This window comes from Ascaphus truei, chromosome 3 (assembly GCF_040206685.1).
Source record: "Ascaphus truei isolate aAscTru1 chromosome 3, aAscTru1.hap1, whole genome shotgun sequence".
Classification (NCBI taxonomy): domain Eukaryota; kingdom Metazoa; phylum Chordata; class Amphibia; order Anura; family Ascaphidae; genus Ascaphus; species Ascaphus truei.
This window is the reverse complement of record NC_134485.1, coordinates 329369380-329389783: the sequence shown is the minus strand read 5'-3', so window position 1 is coordinate 329389783 and position 20404 is coordinate 329369380. Positions and strand designations below refer to the sequence as shown.

Sequence of the window (20404 nt, the reverse complement as noted above, 5' to 3'; positions counted from 1 at the left end):
GGATTTTGCTTATATGATTTTGGTTTTATTTCTTGAAATAACAGTGTGGGAAATATGGTAACACTGAAATATGTGAACTGCTGAATGAAAGTATCTGAGTACCTCTAACCTTCACATGTTAAAGCTGCAGTACCTTACTTGGATGAAAATAAAGCAGGCAGAAGCCTGAGTTAAGCAGCATAATACTTTGCATGATCCTGTTTGTTGTATAATTAACCCTAGAAGACTGTGTCGGGAAGAACCCAGACAGACGTCAGCACTACAAAAGAGGGGCGTTTGTCACAATATATATATATATATATATATATATATATATATATATATATATATATATATATATATATGCACATATTTGTGTAAAAAGAAGTGCTGTTGGGTGTGACCAAATGTACTATATACAATAAATCAAAAAGCCCAAATACAATATCCAAATGCAAAAGTATATACAGGCATACCCCGCATTAACGTACGCAATGGGACCGGAGCATGTATGTAAAGCGAAAATGTACTTAAAGTGAAGCACTACCTTTTTCCCACTTATCAATGCATGTACTGTACTGCAATCGTTATATACGTGCATAACTGATGTAAATAACGCATTTGTAACAGGCTCTATCGTCTCCCCGCTTGCGCACAACTTTGATACAGGTAGGGAGCCGGTATTGCTGTTCAGGGCGTGATGACAGGCGCATGCGTGAGCTGCCGTTTGCCTATTGGGCGATATGTACTTACTCGCGAGTGTACTTAAAGTGAGTGTACTTAAAGCGGGGTATGCCTGTAGTTCAATTCTGTTCTGTTTGTCTCTCATAAGTAAGGGTCATTTAATTAAACTCTTTGGCCAAAGCGTTATAAGCCTGCAGCCATGTCACGGCTTGACCACAATGCAGGTCCTAAAACTAACTGTGATTATTCTCATTTACCTCTGTAATAGAGGGATAAATGTCTAAATAGACCATTTTCCATACAGTAGGTGCATGAAAAAACCTACTACTTAAAAAGTTTTGTTGTTTTGTTGTATAAGGTTACTAATCCTCCTAACAAATTCAGTATAGTGATTGATAAAATACTCAATGAGCGGTTACGCAGCTTCTCACTATATTCAATAAGGTGAGCTTTAAGGGCTAGATCCACAAAGTTCAGATAAATCTGTGCTTATAATGTAACCAGGAATAGATGTTATGATCATGAGTCAACATGGTATCCTCAAAGCAAATTATATACTAAAACAATAGACGCTCTACATCTCATTAGCATAGGCTTAATATCCCTCTCTGGTAGCATAACCTTGCTTGATCTGCCAATAATGTGATTTTGAGTATATCTTGTCGTTACTCTGATCTGAAATACCAGAAATATGTATTTAAATGAAGTTAAGAGAGAGGTAAATAACAACAGGAAATACTGCTACAGTATGTTAGTTAAATTATGTCTAAGTGTGGCTGGCGTTGCACCCATCCATAACCTTGAAAAGCCGTATTTCTGTGTCTGGATGTGAGCAATGACAAGTTTAGGTATGACTAACAATGTTAAGTCCCTGTGTTAACTTTCACTGACTTTGTGATGTTATGATCATGCCTAATTTGCCTATTATTTTAATCTTATTACTAACGCAGTAATAGTTAACACTATGCTATTTAAAGGGAGAAAACGTGATTTTACTTGATTTCAGGTCCGGGCACCCCCTGCTTCCAGAGATACAGGCCCAGTTATGGATTCTGTGATGTGGGTTATCTCGAAAGAAAGGAGAACAGCATTGCGCAAAAAAGTTTGTAAACTTTATATTATAAAGAACACACAAGCCTCACAAATGAACACTCACATTTGGGCAGTCCTTTACAGTGTAATATACTAAAACAGTCATCTGTGTGGAGCGGCGTCCTCACCACTTCTGTGATACCGAATGGATCAGCTGTTTGTCGCCGGCTGACGTTACTTCCGGTTGCGACCGCCCGGAACATCGTAGACCTCGGTAAACTTTTCTACCTCCAATCATGTGCATCGTTTAACAGGACTCCTGTGGGATAGGGCAAGTTAGTGATTCATGCGCTCCAGCACTGGATTCTTATCCTTCATGTAATTGACATAATAATATAGACACAAACACTGAATACTGGGGCTAGTGAGGTATAACAACATAAATCTTGATAGAAGTGGATTCACTGAACGGACATAATTATCCCTGAAGGTCAAGGCTGGGAGTAGTGAACCCAGTCAAGAACCTCATTGGGATAGTCCCGGGCTCACAGCTTGAAATATATAGAATTAGGTAGTTGTACTCACATAGATGTACCCAAAGTCCAGTGTGTCTTGGTGGGCGTGCAGTTAGAAGAAGTAGTAGGAGTCCCAAATAGAAATAATTCAGCGCACAGACAATGGAGTGGGTCCCAAACAAAAAGTAGTAAAAAATTATAATCTTTCTTGGTCCGTAGTTAAAAAAACAGAGGTAAACACCCTCCTACGTGTTTCGTGCCTGTATGGCACTTTATCAAGGAGTGATAGGATAGAAAAGTTTGCCAGGTCTACGAGGTTCGGGCGGCCGCTACAGGAAGTGACTTCAGCCGGTGACAAACAGCTGATCCATTCGGTATCACGGAAGTGGTGAGAGCGCCGCTCCACACAGATGACTGTTTTAGTATATCACGCTGTAAAGGACTGGCCAAATGTGAGTGTTCATTTGTGAGGCTTGTGTGTTCTTTTTAATATAAAGTTCACAAACGTTTTTGCGCGATGCGGTTCTCTTTCTTTCGAGATAACCCACATCACAGAATCCATAACTAGGCCTGTATCTCTGGAAGCAGGGGGTCCCCGGACCTGAAATCAACACGGTTCTGCTCCGGAGACCCCCAGCTCACGCATACAAGATGAATGGGGTCAAACTGGAATAAACTCACTTGGGATTCTTTATCCACGATAAGCAGCAAGTCCAATGTGTCCAGTGCCACAAGGTTGAATGTGCCTCCATTTGTAGATAGTCTTCAGTGGGAAAGGAGAGAAAAAATGAAGCACTATATCCAGTGCTGATGATACAGCAAAAAACCACCAGGAGTAGGTTCCCATAAAAATAGATCTATTTAATGGATCAAGAATATAAGTTACAAAACACACCAACGCGTTTCGGACTTAGAAAGGTTTTTTGCTGTATCATCAGCACTGGCTATAGTGCTTCGTTTTTTCTCTCCTTTCCCACTACAAACATTTTTGCGCGCTGCGGTTCTCCTTTCTTTTGAGGTAACCCACATCACAGCATCCATTGCCACAGATTGTGATATGCTCAATTATACTCACCCAAATGTGAGTATAACCTTTCAAGGTCCATTTTGTTTTACATCTATCTACTCTGACAGTACTACCTTATGGTCTATTGCTGTGTACTTTTCATATACACATTGATGCCCTCTGCTCCCTTACTTCTTTGGAATTGCTGCACTGGAGAACTGGAGAACTGCTTTCTTTATACATTTTTCACTATTGTGTGATATTATTCGTCCTAAACTAAGATCACATTGTAACCAACATGATTATTATTGGTTTAATATAGTGCACATTATTGTTTTAAGCACAAAACTGTCTGAGAGTGCGACTCCTGTTTCTACACCCCATCTTGTATGGAAAAACATGAATGGACCATAATATTAGCAGGGCTCATTAAAGATGGCCACTATTATGTTTTATTTTAGAACTACTTTATAAATCTGCCCTATTTATTGCTTCATTGCTTTGTCAATTACCATCGGGATTCTGGTCAAAAGTGTATAGGTTTAATGTTTGTTAGTACTAGTCACTGTGCCATTTAATTTGTGAACAAATTGTTGTATACATTTGCCACGCTCAATAGCTCTCCTTTTTGACACTAATATACATATATATTTTGTGGGGGCTCAGGGGTTCCTAAAATTAGCTTGCTGTGGTTGTGTGTGTTGTTTGTGAACAAATAAAACATTAGAGGTGTTGCATGGGTAAATACTTATCGCAACTCCATTCTACTGTAGATACTTGATGGAACAGTTGCTTTCCTAATGATAGTAAGGATGCATTTTTCTTATTTTTCTCCCCACTATAGAAGGGAGCTCTGCAATTTTGGGGTAAAAGTGTCCATCATAGAGCCTGGCGCCTTCAGAACTCCAATTACTGCCTTGGAACCTCATAAGCAGAACCTGAAGCGGCTGTGGGAGAATCTACCTGCAGAGGTCAAGAAGGACTATGGAGAGCAGTATTACCAGAACTGTGAGACCCTCTGCTTGTCTGCTTGGAATTAAGGATAGAAGGAAATGTTTCCACTTGAAGAGAGATGTAGAAGGGACAGCATGAGAATGGGCAGTGATCACATGACTTCTGAAATGGGCACTTCCAGGTCACACATTTACAGGAGTCATTTGTATTCCTCCTTTGTAATATTGTGCAACTCATTGCACATCGGAGACTAGGAACACATTAAATACCTGCCTGTGAAGCTTATGTAACACATAAATCGCAGATAGAGACCATGTGGGGAAATCTATATATGTTACCAGGTGTGGTGCAATACCTGATAGGCTCACAGTAGGCCTGAACCTGCGCCACTGGGAGCCTGGGGTGTAACCTGGAACAGACTGCTTACAGCGCCTCCACCTGTGTAGGGATTCTAGTGTGTAGAATAACCCCTTACACAAGAACCACATACAGTAAGTACTTACACCAGGGTATGGATAAAACAGTTTACTATATGCACTAAAACATAACATCACATCACATACAGCAACAATAGCAACACAGCAGTGTCACCCTTTATCCTGGCCTCAATGGGCCGCACACCCCCAGCATATACCCAAGTGTCTCAAGAGTCCCAAATGTTCCACAACCCCACCCAAGTGTGAGACAGCGCTGCCCATTAGATGGTGTATAGTTGGTGGACTTGGTGTATACCTGCCCGGGCCTCCTGCACCCAGCTACAGCAGAATAACGGTAAGAGGATCCGTCTGCGTCCAGCGCTGAATACACAGCAATGGTGTCCTCTTCCAATTCAGAGGTTCCCCCTCTGGGGGATCTCACAGTCAGATAGTCTCTATCATGAGTGAGGTAGGTCTGTACCCAGACCACACTTGTCAGTGGCTTGCAGCACTGCAGCTGTGTCCTTGAACGTAACAAATAACTAAAGGGGTAGTGCACCTACATAGGGCCTGTCCCTGTTGCCACCACAATCTTGGTTATGTTTCAGGGCCTACCTGGGGCCTAGGGGGTAACCTGGCCTAGTATGCAGGGGATACTGCTCCCTACACACACCCTTCCCTAACCTGCTCCCAGCTCTGACTAACTCATGTGGTTCACTGTCTGCTTCCTGACTGCACTCAACAATGTATCCACATGCTGCATGAGAATCTGTTAGCCTTAGGCCTCGTTCAGGGTGCAGGCTTCGGAGGGAGGGCGTGCTGCCGTGCGACACAAAGTATTCAAATTGAATACTGGTTGTCAGGGTAGCAACTGCCCTGTCTCCGAAGCCAGGAGTTGACGCTGGCTACAGTTTCAATAAACAAAAAAAACGTTTTTTGAAGCTGCAGCAGCATCACTGGGACCTAGGCAGCCAATGAAATCATTCTTGAGAATGATTTCATGACTGCAACTTGGATGCCTAACCTGCCGTGTGTAACCCCACCCCCTCCTCAACTCCTGAAACAATATGCTGGGGATGAACACACATCGCCCAGCAAACTTCCGCCCTCCCTCCCGAACGCCCTCCCTCCAACTCCTGTCTCTGGCACCCTGAACGAGGCCTTAGTTGCTGTCTGGCTGCATGAGATCTGGGTGAAAGGGCAGTCCCCAAAGGCTGCTGGGAGTTGTAGTCCACTCAGGACCTCTTTAGCATTGGGGCCGCGTGCGCGATGTGTAATGGCCGCCGCTACTCTCCACTGAGCCTGCGCAACTCTGTCATGGCCGCCGCATCACCCTAACTGCGCATGCGCGACTTCTAGGGATCCCTGCACTATGGTGTGCCATCTGCGATCTGCCTCCCTCTCTGTAACGGCCGCCGCATCTCCTGGGGCTACACAGCTTCCACGCATGCGCGAACGCACACAAAATGGTGGCGCCAGACTGCAGATGCCGCCGGGAGCCCCCGGTGACGCGCTCACCCCTGCAGCTCCCTTACTTAGTGCAGTAGTCCCCTCGCTAAGCAGAGGTAAGGGGGGCCCAGGGGGAAGCCTGCTACACTTACAATTAGTTGTATTAACTCTAATCAGCAATGAGAAATAAATTGACTAAAGTAAGGCGATGCTGGGCTTTATTAACAATCCTAGTAATTTTATTTCTGTGTTTTTTGTCCACACAGGGGCCCGGAACCTGTATAATTTCATGGAATCTACTAGCTCCAAGCTATACGAGGTCACAGACTGCATGGAGCATGCCCTGATTGCCGTTTACCCCTGGACAAGATACTCCCCTGGCTGGGACAGCAAGCTCTTCTACATTCCTGTTTCTTACCTCCCTACAATTCTATCTGATTATGTGATATGTCGCTCGGCGCCCAAACCAGCTCAGAGAGCAGAGTAACGGTATTTCTGATTACTCAACAATACATAATAGTTTGTCCATTCAATGTTATATAGGCTAATGAATGAAAACAATGGGAAGTATGATACCTTTTATTGGACTAACACATGGTTTATATTATGCTGTATGCTGAGCGATAATGATGAAAGGCAGGGTTGCAGACCTGTCTAAAACATGCAAATGAGCACACAGTAATATTTACATTTGCTATATGCTATACGGTGGAGGGCTTGTTGTCACTTTTTTAACCCACCACAACTTAACTAATGTGTGGTGGATTCCTATCCAAGCTTCAAATTGCAAAGCCAGTATAACCAGCCTCACACTGATGAGACCCAAAAGGCTGAAACAGCTGTCTGTGGGTAGGTTTACTGGCTATGCATCTTAACCCAGGCTGTGCTGAAAAGCTGTGCAATGCAGGAAGCATAAGCTTATAGGGGTCCATGTCAAAATAGATTTGAAGCAAAAGATGGCACTGTGTGCTCATTTGCATGTCATTTCTCAGAATCCCTTGCTAAAGTGGAAGCACTGTATGCTGGGAGATAATGGTGAAAGGCAGGGTTGCAGACCTGTGTAAGACATGCAAATGAGTACACAGTAATATTTCCATTTGCTATATGCTTTACGGTGGAGGTTTTTTGTTACTTTTTTTACCCACCATAACTAAACTAGTGTGTGTGTGCGTGCGTGCGTGCGTGCGTGCGTGTGTATATATAGTAATTGGGAACTTTGTGATTTTTAATAAAGTTTTACCACAGTCATATTACAGCATATCAACATAATATTACATATAAATGCTGCATAAGTGTATGTTAATGTCAGTGAGTATGCGGACACCAAATCCTGGGTATCTAGGCCTATGTGATGGTGGTGACACACTGTTGGAGCTCCTTAATTCAACAAAGTGTTTCCCTGCTAATCAAACTTGATGTCCCCATCGATCTTGTTAGGAACATCTTCATATATAAAAGAATAATCTAACAAATGCCTCCTCTCTATGTACATAATATCATAGGTACAGTGAAATCAACACAAATGCAGTCCTCACAGACCGCAGTAGTACTGCACCACATTTTACAACACCAGGATCACCTATCTCTAGCGTCATTGGTATCACCCACTTAGCTATACTAACCATGGGGATTTATTTCAACACTTCAGGAGAATCATAGATTAGTCTAATGGGGGGGCCTCAACTCCCTTCTGGGGCATGGCGAGTACACCTGTGGTGCCACTGTCATCTCTCCCTGCTGATTAGAGTGTGTATGGGATATACAGTAAGCAGCTCCGGTTCATCTTGTCCTACAGAAGGGGTGCGCTCACAGCATTCTACACAACTCATTTTGTTTTTCTTTTTTGTTTCAATTTTTTTATTGTTTTTCAAGAGAGTGACATATTATAACACGTTTTAACGTACAACTGTTACAACTTCAACTTTTACAGCAAAATGAAATAATAAACTTTACATTACATCATAAATCGCATTTTGTTGTCTTCATTTCTTACATATTTAATTTTCGACTGTTGTATTTTACAGAACTTTAATTGTTTTATTTTCATTTTTTACCACATATTGGGGAAGCGGCCGCTTCCAGGCCAGTCTCTCTCAGAGAAAAGTAGAGAGAAAAGCAAGAAGCAGAGGGTGGGAAGGGGGGAGAGAAGGGACCAGAGGAGGGGGGGCGTGTCTTATTGTCTCCAGATTTATATGACCCAGTAATTCCTTCGCTAATTGTCTGGCCATACTGACCAAATCTTGTGGAATTTATCCACATTTTGACCGAATTGTGCCGAGAGGAGTTCCATTAATCTTATATCTCTAATTCGCCTCAGTACTGTCTGCTTGGAAGGGGCGTTTATCTTTTTCCAAGCTGCGGCAATCGAGCAGCGGGTCGCTGTGAGAACGTGACTTATCATTTTGTTCTCATGGGGTTGTAGGCCCTCTATTGGTTTAGACAGTACCAGGGTCAGCGGGTTAACCTACATCTTCACCCCCGGGAGTTCTCGTATCATTGTTTGTATCATGATCAAGAACCCCTGAATTTTTGGGCACTCCCACCAGATGTGAGCCATATCTCCTCTGTGCCCGCTCAGCCTACTCGGGGTTAAGTACCAATGGAATAGAATTTTATATATGTTTTCTTCCTTTTGTGGTACAAATTGATGTTTGAGAAGCTGCTTCCCAAATATCCTCCCAGTCTTCCCTATCTATTTCTAGGTTTAAATCTGCTGCTCATTTTAGCATGTAACTATGGTTAGAATGTGTAGCCTTAATTGCCAGTCCCAGATAGACCTCCGAAATCAGTCCTTTGCAGTAATAGCCTCTTCTGCATATTTTCTCAAATCTTGTTAAGGGCGGAAAAGCTGAATCTTTTGTAATTGTTTGTAAATAATGGCGAATTTGTAAGAAGCTGAAAATTGGGAGGTTAGAGATTTGATATTTCTTCTGAATCTCAGGAAATGGTAGAATCTTGCCTCTAGCTACAAAATTATTCTGGAGGCCAGGGTCATGAATGGGATGATTAGCCCAGATAGTTTCAACTCGGCCCTCTTTTCAAAGCACAACAAGTTCTGTTTCTTTTCTTTACTTTATTTGGGGAAAGTAGCATAAAAGACAGGCACTTGTGAAGAGATGTTGGTGTTTAAATAGTGCCTCTCTGTGGGTGCTTTGTAGTTAAGGACAGATGAAAAGGGTAATCCTACCACTAGAGCAGTTACAGCAGGGTACTCACTCAGCCGGTGGTGAAGGTGGAAAAGGAAGTGAGGGGCAAGGGTCACACTAAAAGTGAAGTGAGACTGCACTAACTGTCAGCAAGGACAGGGGGGGGGGGAATGGGAAAGCCCATTAACTTGGAGGATCTCAGAAGCTGCAGTAGCAGTTCACTGATTACATGCCCAGAGGCAAGAAATGCAACATTGTTACATATTACACAGGCACAGTATGTGTGTGCAAACTCCATGCAGCTGAAAATAAGAACTGACAGGCAGAAGCTGCAAAGGAAAGAGGGGGGTGAATCAGAAATGCTGTTCTTGTTCCATGACACTCCCCGTCTGGTATCTGGAGATACCACTATATAACTTGAATATGTGGAACATATGTGCAATGCATAACAAAAATAACATCACATTCTCAAACAATGCAAGAGTCCATGTCCACATAGCGATGTGACACCGGCCGGTATCACTGGTATCAAGGTCCCTTGGCCAAGGTTCTTTGGCAAAAGATGCAGGGTGGATGCACAGCTCCAGGTTGCTGGTTGTACCACAATGTCTTTGTGTAAAAGTCCCTGGCACTGTTTCCTTTTAGCCTTGTGAGAGAACAGTCTTTTTGTCTATGTAGTTTTACCCACAGAGTGCTTCCCCTTGTAGGTATGCCAGTCGTGGTAGCCTGTCGCTCTATCACCTGGCGTTTGGCAAAAGGAGATGGCTTTTGGCTCCTTGCAGAAGCGGAACAACACTCCTGGAAGACTGGTTGTCGAATCTAGTCCAGTAAAGAGGGCGTCGTTCAGGGAGACTCCCTGGAGCTCAGCGCTGGGGCTGAACACTAACCAGATTTGATCGGGTTCCTGAGGGTGGTAGGCCACAGATGATTGGAGGTACCGGCATTCTTCACCTTCCTTCATTAGAGGTGCTGGCTTTGCGTGGCCGGTAAGGAATATCTTCTGGATGAAGGCCACAAAGTTATTTTTGGTCTCTGGTTCCCTTTGTAGGTCGCAGAGGTGCGAAGTGAACCTAGAGATGGCATGTTCTCCATTGTTTGGGAAGCGCCTTCTTGGTGAACGGAATGTTAGCGGGTTCGCCCAACTGCCAGGTCCGTTTCTGACGAGCGCCTTGACTGTTGACATCAGGAATTCTCCATCTCCCATCAATGGTGTTTGCTTGTCGTCGTCCTTTGTGGTCTGGAACACTGTGCACCCTAAGTCATTGGTGCATTCCTCTTGCAAGAGAATGTTTCCATGTATTTTGGTGATACGCCTTTGTATCTCTTTGTTGACTGCCCTCAGGATGTTGTTCTCTCCTTGGACATGATGAAAAACAGTCTCTTTTGCCCTTGTAAATCCATTTGTGAAATGTCTCTGCGACTGTCTCTTTTTTAACGTGTGAGAGGACAGTCTTTTTGACTCTGTGGCTTCACCTGTAGGGCGCAATCTTATGCGGCTATGCCAGCCGTGACAGCTGGTTGCTTTGTCACTTGATACTCTGTGGAGAGGAACGACTGTATGTCTTAGCCGTGCCATTGCTCACGAGAGGATTGTCCGATTGTTTATTGTCTTTTGTACGATCCCTTTGTCGGTCACCTTTGGGAGGTTACTTTCTTCCTTCAGTGGAGTCGACTCGTCATCCTTTGTTATCTGAACCGCTAAGCATTCTAGGCCATTGTCACATCCCCCTGATGTGAAGATGTTTTTGTTGATCTCAGGGGTATGACCTTGTCTTTTTTCTTCACTTGGCCCTTCTGTCACTTGGAGATGGCCAAGACATGGTTCAGAGAGAGATGTGTGCCCACATTCTGTTACCACCGTTCTGCGGGCATCAACATAGTCTTCTCCGTGCTCTTTGTCAGTGCACGCGTTGCCCACTATCACCCATCCAAGGTCAAGTCTTTGGGCGTATGGCGTGTTGTGGGATCCGTTATGCTGTTTACGGACTTTATGTACCCTCATGATGTCCCTACCGAGCAGCAGCAAGATCTTGGTGCCTTGTTCTACCGGAAGGATGTAGTTGGCTATTCCTCTGAGGTGCGGGTAATGGCGTGCCACGTTTGGTGTGGGAATCTCGTCCCTGTTTGTAGCCATGTGGTTGCACTCAATGAGCGTGGGGAGAGCTATCTTCACTCTGTTATCCACCGAACGTATTACGTAACCGCTTGCTCTTCTCCCTGTTGACTCAGTTGACCCTGCACAGGTTCTGAGGTTGTAGGGTGAGGCATTGTCTTGTAAGTTGAATAAGTTGAAGAACTCTGTCTTCGCCAATGATCTGTTGCTTTGGTCGTCGAGGATTGCATACATCCGAATAGCCTCCTCAGGTTGTCCTTGGGGGTGCACTGCGACAAGGCATATTTTGGAGCAGGACATTATGTCGCTTTCATTTCCGCAAACCTCGGTGCGCTGAGATGTGATGGATGTTGGCTCTCCTTCTTCCTCCCCGCCATGCTCCGCTACGGAGGATGGGTTGTTGAGTTGGTGGAGTGTCAGCGCCTCTGGGTGTAAAGATGTGACGTGCTTGTCACTTTCGCACACTGTACATTTGATTTCTTCTTTACAGTCTTTGAATAAATGAGTTGTGGAAGCACAACATTTGAAACAAGCTCCCCATTCCCTGAGTAAGTTCTTTCGCTTCTCTATGGGTTTCATTCTGAATCCGACACACTTGTTAAGCGGATGCGGCCTTTTGTGTATAGGGCATTCTTTGTTAAGGTCCCTTGGTTCCTTGTCTCCAGCGACCGACTGATCGGGAGTAGTTTGGGTCGTGGGATGCACGTCCGTCCTGTGGACCGAGATGGGTGTTTGGGTGTTACCGTATCTCGCAACTGGTCTCTCAGTCCTCAGGCTGCTTGCACTGTGTGTGGTTTGCGCACCTAAGATGAAACTGGGATCGTTCCTTGTCCTTGCCGCTTCGTGGATGAAGCTCAAGAAGAATGAGAATGGGGGGAAGGCGACTTGCTTCTCCCTTTTGTATTTGGATCCTTGTGAAATCCATCTTTCTTGGAGGTTGTAGGGTAGCTTCTCCAGGATGGGTCTCACTCCACGAGCTGAGTCCAAGACGTTGAGACCTGTTAAGGAATGGTCTTTCCTTGCAAACTCCAGCTCTTGCAGCAGGTCCCCGAGCTCTCGTAACTTCGAGTAATCTTTAGTTGTGATCTTGGGGAAGCTGTCGACTCTTTTGAAGAGAGAATCCTCGACTGCTTCGGGGCTACCGTAGCACTCTTCTAGCCTTTTCCACATTTGGTCAAGACCTACTTGGGGTTGGTTCGCGTTTGCCGCCCAAAGTCTCTTCGCGTGCTCCCTGGATTCGTTCCCCAGGAACTTGAATAGCAGGTTAAGCTCTTCCCTCGCTGAGAAGTCCAAGCTGTTGATTGCATCTTGGAATGTGAACTTCAACGTCCGGTAGTTCTCAGGGCGGTCGTCGAAGCTGATGATTCCTGCCTGCACCAGGTCACGCCGGATCATGTACTTGGCTATGTCTGTCAGGCCTGAGGCATCGGCATGTTTGTCCCGTTCTGAAGTAGTTGCTGGGAAGGTCTGTGCGGTCGCCTCTTTCTTGGCGTGGACGCGTGGTGGCTGCTGGTAAGTGTGAGGGGCTGTGTTCCCCCATGTGGGTGTATCTGGATTGCGAGCCTGTTGTGGTGCATCTGTGTGTACGCTGGCGTGTGGATCACTGTTGCGGCTGTGGCTATCCCAGGTAGCATGTCCCACTGACGGAACAGCGTCTTCTCCTCGTGGACATAGCAAGTCTTCGGTGTCTGTGGAGTGACTGCCTCCGTATTGAGATGGCGCGCTGGTGTTTACACTGAAGAGGCTCCTTAAGTAGTCTTCAGTGCATTGGGCTGGATCCTCTGAGGCTATCCGTCTGTATGGTTGCTCCCCGCCGTCCTGTCTCGCGGCTGCTTCTAGGACTTCAGCTTGGGCTATGGCGTCGGCTTCCTTCTCTTGATTTAGGGCCTCTAGGTTGGCGTCCACCTCTGCCTTTTTCCGTGCAGTGGTGGCAGTGGCTGCAGCGGCGGTGGCTGCGGCGGTGGCAGTTGCTGCAGCGGCGGTGGCAGTGGCGGTGGCAGTGGCTGCAGCGGCGGTGGCAGTGGCTGCAGTGGCGGTGGCAGCGGCTGTCTGCTCTTCCTCTTCTAAGCGGGCCCTTTCTAGTTTCATGACTACCTCTTTCTGAGCGTATACAGCCCTGGCACGTGCGGCCTCTGCAGTGGCTCGCGCCTTGGTGGCGTTTGCGCTTGCGCTTGACGCGTGAGATTGCGCTGATCTTGCTGACCTTGATGAGTGCCTGGATGCGCTGGAGCGCTGTGATGCGGTTTCCAGCAAAAGGTCCTTTCTCCTACTCTGAGCCTCCGTGATAGTGGTTCGCACGCGGCTGTCTCGTGTCAGGTCAATGTTACTCTGTAAGTCTCTTTCTTGTAGGCTTTCGCTGGTGTTGGCCCTGGTCAGGTAAGTAATGTATGCCTCTGACAGCTCTTGATAACGCGAGTGATCAGTCCTTAATTGCGTTATTGCCTGCTCGAGCTGTTGCGCATAGTTGCCAACACAAGTAACATTGTGCATTCCCAGTGTGGTTGTTTCCCAGGCCAACTCTAATTTAGCGCGGTGCGCTCCAATGTCAGTCTCATATTTTTCGCGGGCCTTTTGTGTCAGTGTGACTGTCCGTTTGGGCCTTGCCTCTGCCTGCGCCTGTTGCCGTTGCGCAGCGGTCTCTGTGTCTGAGTGATCACTCTCCTGCGTGATATCTGGTGAGGCTCTGAGTTCTGCCATGCTGTAGGTGTGTGTAGGCCTTTAGCCAGTGCGTGTGGCGTGCGGTCTTTTACCTGTGTCAGCGATGGGCGTCTGTCTCAGATGATGCCGAGCGGTGTCCTGCAGCGTGCAGCGTAGGGGTAGCTGTACTCACAGGTGTCCGGTGGCTCTGACCCGTGTCCTGGCGGGTGTCCGATAGCATGGCCCTTGATGGCGCTAGCCGTGGGGACGTGCGCAGGGTAAGGTGAGATGGTAATCCCTCACTATGGAGCTGTGCAGAGGGTGAACTCAGACAGAGAAAGGCAATCAGGTTTTGTGTAAGAAGCACTGTCTGTCTGCGAGGCTGCTGCCTTGTGTGCAAGGTTGTATGCTGGCTGTGTCCAGTGTGAATCTGCTTGCTTATTTGTAAGGCTGCAGGCTGTGTGCAGTTTGCTGTATAAATCTTGCTGCCCTGTTTGGCAGTGTAAAGCTGCTGCTGTTTGAAAGGCTGCTTTGTGTTACCATAAAGTCTAGAGTAGCAGCTCATGTAAGTGTCTGTAAGGCACACAGTATTCTTTCACTATTCTGGAGGCCAGGGTCATGAATCGGATGATTAGCCCAGATAGTTTCAACTCGGCCCTCTTTTCAAAGCACAACAAGTTCTGTTTCTTTTCTTTACTTTATTTGGGGAAAGTAGCATAAAAGACAGGCACTTGTGAAGAGATGTTGGTGTTTAAATAGTGCCTCTCTGTGGGTGCTTTGTAGTTAAGGACAGATGAAAAGGGTAATCCTACCACTAGAGCAGTTACAGCAGGGTACTCACTCAACCAGTGGTGAAGGTGGAAAAGGAAGTGAGGGGCAAGGGTCACACTAAAAGTGTAGTGAGACTGCACTAACTGTCAGCAAGGACAGGGGGGGGGGAATGGGAAAGCCCATTAACTTGGAGGATCTCAGAAGCTGCAGTAGCAGTTCACTGATTACATGCCCAGAGGCAAGAAATGCAACATTGTTACATATCACACAGGCACAGTATGTGTGTGCAAACTCCATGCAGCTGAAAATAAGAACTGACAGGCAGAAGCTGCAAAGGAAAGAGGGGGGTGAATCAGAAATGCAGTTCTTGTTCCATGACAAAAATCATCGGCTATTACCATATTTAGCTCTTTGTATTTCTCAAGTCCCCTTGGAATACAGCCTGGGGGGAACTCTGGGTTATTAAGTATAGGGGTCAATTGTGTGGGAGGAGAAGATGCTAACTCATACTTCCCCTTGTTTCTAGTCCATATCTTCCATGTACATCTCATTGCTCCCAGTTTTAATTTTTCTGCAAAGGTCTCTCCCCCCCTCTCGGTCCATAGCACGGCCGGGAGAGAGAAAGGACTCGCATACGCAGACTCAATCCCAAGCCAGCAGCACATGGCTGGGTCGTTGTTCCACATTATGACTTGCTTCAGATGGGCCGCCAGATAGTATTTAATGATATCCGGGGCTCCCAGACCTCCGCTTCCTTTTGGTGCTGGCAAGATTGATCTAGCCACTCTTGGTCTTTTATTTTTCCAAATAAATTGGAAGACCCTGTTTTGTATGTTTTTGAGTTCATTTAGTGGGATGTCTATTGGTAGGGTCTGGAAGTAATACAGAAGTCTTAGTAGAGTATTCATTTTAACTGTGGCTATTCTGCCTAGCCAAGATATCTGATATTCGTTCCAGCTCTGGAGGTCTTTTAAATCTTTTCAAATAGTGGGGGGTAATTATACTGGTATAAGGTTTTATAGGAGCTAGATATCTGTATTCCCAGATATTTGATCCTTGTTGAGCTCCATTTGTAGTTAAAATTTATTTGTAGTAATTTTACTTCGGGGTTTGTCAGAGAAAGATTTAGTGCCTCCGACTTGTCCGTATTGATTTTGTAACCCGAAATTTTGCCAAATTGATTCAATTGTTGTTGCAGGTTTGGGAGGGAGGTCAAGGGGTTAGCCAGGGTTAGAATAATATCATCGGCAAAGAGTGATATTTTGTAATTTGTCTCTCCTATTTTTATTCCTTTAATATTTTTTTCGTCTCTAATTGTAGCTGCCAGGGGTTCTATGGAGAGGGCAAACAGGAGCGGAGATAAGGAGCATCCCTGACGAGTACCATTTTTAATTTGTATAGGGGCTGAGTCTCCACCTGGGAGTTTCACGACTGCCGTGGGAGTTTTGTAGAGGGCTCTAACTCCCTCCAAAAACTGGCCCTTGAATCCAAATTGAATCAATGTTTGGTCTAAGAAGTCCCACCTTATTCTGTCAAATGCTTTTTCAGCATCCAGACTCAATAAGATAGCTTTCGTGTTTGAGAGGTGTACATGGTCGATAATGTTAATGATTTTCCTAGTATTATCAGAGGCCTGTCTTCCCGAGACAAACCCTACCTGATCTATATGTATTAAACTGGGTAGGATTGGGGTGAGTCTATTTGCTAGTATTTTACTAAAAAGTTTTAGGTCCGAATTAAGAAGGGCTATGGGGCAATAATTACCGCATTGTAGAGGGTCTCTCCCGTCCCTATGAATGATGGCTAGGTTTGCTTTGGACATAGATGTCGGAATGGCCTCTCCACCTAGAAACGAATTAAATACATCTAGCAAATATGGGGTTAATATCATCTTAAATTTCTTGTAATACTGATTTGAGAAACAATCTGGGCCTGGCGTTTTACTAGCTTTCAATTGGGCTATAACATCTAATAGTTCTTCTTGGGTTATATCCTTATTTAGTTCTGAAGCATTCCCTTCTTACAGTTCAGGGAGCTTACATTTTTCTAAATATCTGGAGATGGCTTCTAAACCTGATGTTTGGTTCCTCGGGAAATTTAGATTATACAGTTTACAATAGAAATCCGAAAACTCCTTTGCTATCTGCTTCTCATCAAATGTTCTATCTCCAGCCTTAGTTCGGATAGCTGAAATTTGTGATTTGGTTCTTAGACCTCTCAATTTGGATGCCAGTAGCCGATCCGCTTTGTTTCCCTTATCGTAATACTTTTGTTTTGTCCACCTTAACGCTCTCTCCACCTCATCTAATTGGACCTGTTTAAGTTCAGATCTAGTTTTGTCCAATAATTTGAATACTTTTTTAGAGGGATTTATTTATGTTTTTGTTCCATGAGCTGTACTTTCTCGGCCAATTCATTATATGTTTTTTGTTTAGCTTTTTTCTTATATGATGAAATGGAGATAATAGTTCCTCTTATTGTGGCCTTATGGCTTCCCATAGCATAGCTGGTGACTTTACTGAGCCCTTATTCAGCGTAAAGTAATCTCTGAGTTTTTGTTTAATATCCTTTACTATATCTGCTTGGTTTAATATTAGGTCGTTTAATTTCCAGTTAGACTGGGCAGTTTTAGAGAAGGGGAGAGAGAGTACCAGTGAGACAGGAGCATGGTCTAACCATGATATTGTTCCGATATCTGACTGGGAGGATGCTTGTAGAATGTCTTTGCTACCTAGGAAGTAGTCAATCCTCGAGTAGGTCTGGTGTGGGGGCGAATAGAATGTGTAATCCCGCTGCCCCTGGTGCTGCGCCCTCCAGATGTCAGTTAGTGAGAATTTTTTTAGTATATGTTTAAATTACTTGGCATTTTTTTCTGTGGCGCGCTGATGTGGGATACCTGTTACACTTGCTCTATCCTGTTCTGGAGTTGCTACAATGTTCATATCTCCTGCTACGAGTAATGCAGTATTGGACTGAGCAGGCAGGCTCTCGCATAAATCTCTCAGAAATTTTGACTGGCCTTCGTTTGGTGCATAGACGTTGATCAAAATTATTTTAACCCCTGAAACAGAACCGTACAGGATTAAATATCTACCTTCTGTGTCCGCAACTTTTTTGTCTAAAATAAACGGGGTGTTGTGTTTGAAAAGTATTGCTACTCCTCTTTTTTTTTACTGAATATGAGGCGTAGGGTGCTTGTGGGAAAATTCTTGCAAACGTATTTATGGGGGATGAGCTGTTAAAATGGGTCTCTTGGAGGAATAATATGTCTCCATTCGTTTTCTAAAGCTCATGTAGGGCTAGTTTTCTCTTTACTACTGAGTTTAACCCCTTAATGTTTAGAGACACTAATTTTATGGATGTTTTACGGGCCATTTTTACTTTTTTGAAAGAGGGGTATCTTGCACTCCCTCCACTTTCCCAAGGTGAAGGAGGATCCTATTCGCTTCCTTGCTGGGTTTTTCTATATACAACCTTTGCGAGACACGGTAACTCTCTAAATCTTCCGGGTCTTACTTGGATGATGTTGACTTGGATGGGAGGGGAGAGGGGAACAAGGGGTGACATGGGTGGGAAAGGGGAGAGAATAAGCAGGAGGAAAAAGAAAAGAAAAGGTGGGCTACAAACGAGCCCTGGAGTAGAGACCCCCACCACGCTAAGGGTGAGAGAGTTGGGCATAGAGCCCTCTGGAGACTTTTCAATGTGTCGTGTCCCAGCAACAGTTGGGGCAAGTCCAGAGCCCTTCGATAGGGCTAGGAAAATCAATCTGAACAATACAAAACATAACTTTTGACAACAAGTAATACCCTGTTTGGGCCTAGTGCAAACTCTTTGGTCCCTTAGGGCCTCTAAACCCTTGGCGTCTATACCTGTACTTATCCCTTTCTCCTTACATAGGAGAGATCTGGATGTACCACTTCCTCCATTTGACTATAAGATGGTGCCAGAGGATCAGAAATGCTCAACCTGTTGAGAGAACACTGAAAAGTACATTGCATCAACATAACATATTTTGTATAGGTTTTAATAGAGCAGAACTTCCATATTTTCCCTATTTTAAGAATATAAACATTTTAACATTCTAACTTTAACCTTAAACCTTGTTTTGAACATAGTCAACCCGAACTAAGTGTCTTTGTTCTCCCCGCTCTCCCTCCCTCCTCCCTGGCCATCTTCTCTCTTGTCCTCCTCTGGGAGTTTTTGCCTCTTTATCTAAGGCTCCCTGCTCACCGAGAGTCATAATGTCCCGAGACCTCCCAGGACTCTGTTCTCTGAGGCTTGAGTGCTGACCTGAGAAGAGGGTTCTGCCTGATCTGGAACTAGGACATGCTGAGTACTGTGTAAAGAAGTTCTTTAATTCCATGGGTCAGAAGATAAGAAGAAATAGATGCTGCTCAGCTGGTTTTCTTCACTCTTCTTGCGTTAGGTTCCTCTGGGAGGCCAAGCATTGCGAGGTTGTTGGGTTTTCGCCTGTGTTTGGCTGCTCTGTCCCTCCTTAGATCCGTCAGGCTCCCCTTCCTCTCCTTTTCTGTGCTGCAGACCTAGCCCCATCAAGAATCGGGGACCATCCTCCATGTAAGATACCGCATGGAACTTCCCTCCTCTCTCCACCACCAACTTGAAAGTAAACACCCACCTGTACCTCACTTTATGATTCCGCAATGTCTGCGTCAGAGGTTTCATTTCCCTTCGTCTGTCCACTGTTGCCTTAGAGAGGTCACTGTAGATTTCTAAGTGGAGTTGTAGAACTGTATGGCCCCCCTTTCTCTGTTCGCTGTGAGAATTTTTTCTTTTGACGTGTAGGAGTGAAATCGGATTATTACGTCCCTGGCTCTTTTGGGGTCCTCCAATTTCTGGCCCAGGGTCCTGTGCACCCGCTCCAGCTCCAACTGGTCTGGAGTAAGTTCAGGGACCAGGTTAGTGAAAAGTTCTTTCAAATAGGGCTGCAATTGGCTCGGCTCAACAGACTCTGGAATGTACTGCACACGGAGATTTTGTCGGCGGTCCCTATTTTCCTGTTCCTCCGTTTTCTTTTAGGGCCCGAATTTCACAGTTTAGTCTATTTATCTCATCCTCCGCAAGAGAGTAAGACTGCTCAACAGCCTCTACCTTTTTCTGGATAGTATCTGTTTTCTCTTTTAAGGTATTCATTTCAGTCTTGAGTTCTGTAATAGCTCTGGACAGATCCTCCTGAAACCCCGTACGCAATCTTATGAATAATCCTTCCAGATATGCTTTTGTTGCGTCTGGTGGCATGTTTTGTACCTCCTTCTCAGCGCTGCGTTCGGGTCTTTCTGGGGTGCCTGCCGGGCCGCACGTCAGGCCTCCATTTTTACTCATTTCAGCTCTAGCAGAGGGTTTGTTTGCCAGCTTGAAATAGCTATTCACGCTCTGCTGGGCAGGGTTTTTAGCCTTCTTGCTCATAGCCTGGGGGTTGGGGGGCTCCGCTATATCCCCCCTGCTTTTGAGTGAGATTCTCGGCTCGAGAAGTACTTTTATAGATAGTTCTTAGGCACTCCTGTGTGGCACTGAGGCCTCCACGTGTTGCCTCTCCAAGATGGCCGCCCTTCACTCCTTTCTTCCCCCCCGGCAGGGCTCTGGGTCTGGATATTACCTATTATCCCCTTTTCTTGTTTCTCCTGCCATCCTGGGGGGGAGCTGGGCTTATATCTGGGGGAGCTCCGGTTGGGTCTCTCCACCTG

General features: G+C 45.3%; 2 protein-coding genes across 6 annotated transcripts in view; both read left to right on the top strand.

Annotated features, from left to right (window-relative positions):
- Window positions 1–8001, top strand: part of LOC142489891 (retinol dehydrogenase 7-like) — a 147274-nt gene extending 139273 nt beyond the window's left edge. For all 3 annotated transcript variants that reach the window (XM_075591456.1, XM_075591455.1, XM_075591454.1), the window contains exons 4-5: window positions 4061–4224; window positions 6302–8001. In XM_075591456.1, coding sequence (XP_075447571.1) covers window positions 4061–4224; window positions 6302–6522 — 385 coding nt within the window. In that variant the 3' untranslated portion in view covers window positions 6523–8001. The remainder of the gene's footprint in view (window positions 1–4060; window positions 4225–6301) is intronic.
- LOC142489892 (retinol dehydrogenase 7-like) overlaps window positions 1–20404 on the top strand; it is a 276687-nt gene that overhangs the window by 139280 nt on the left and 117003 nt on the right. The gene's annotated exons all lie outside the window — the stretch shown is intronic.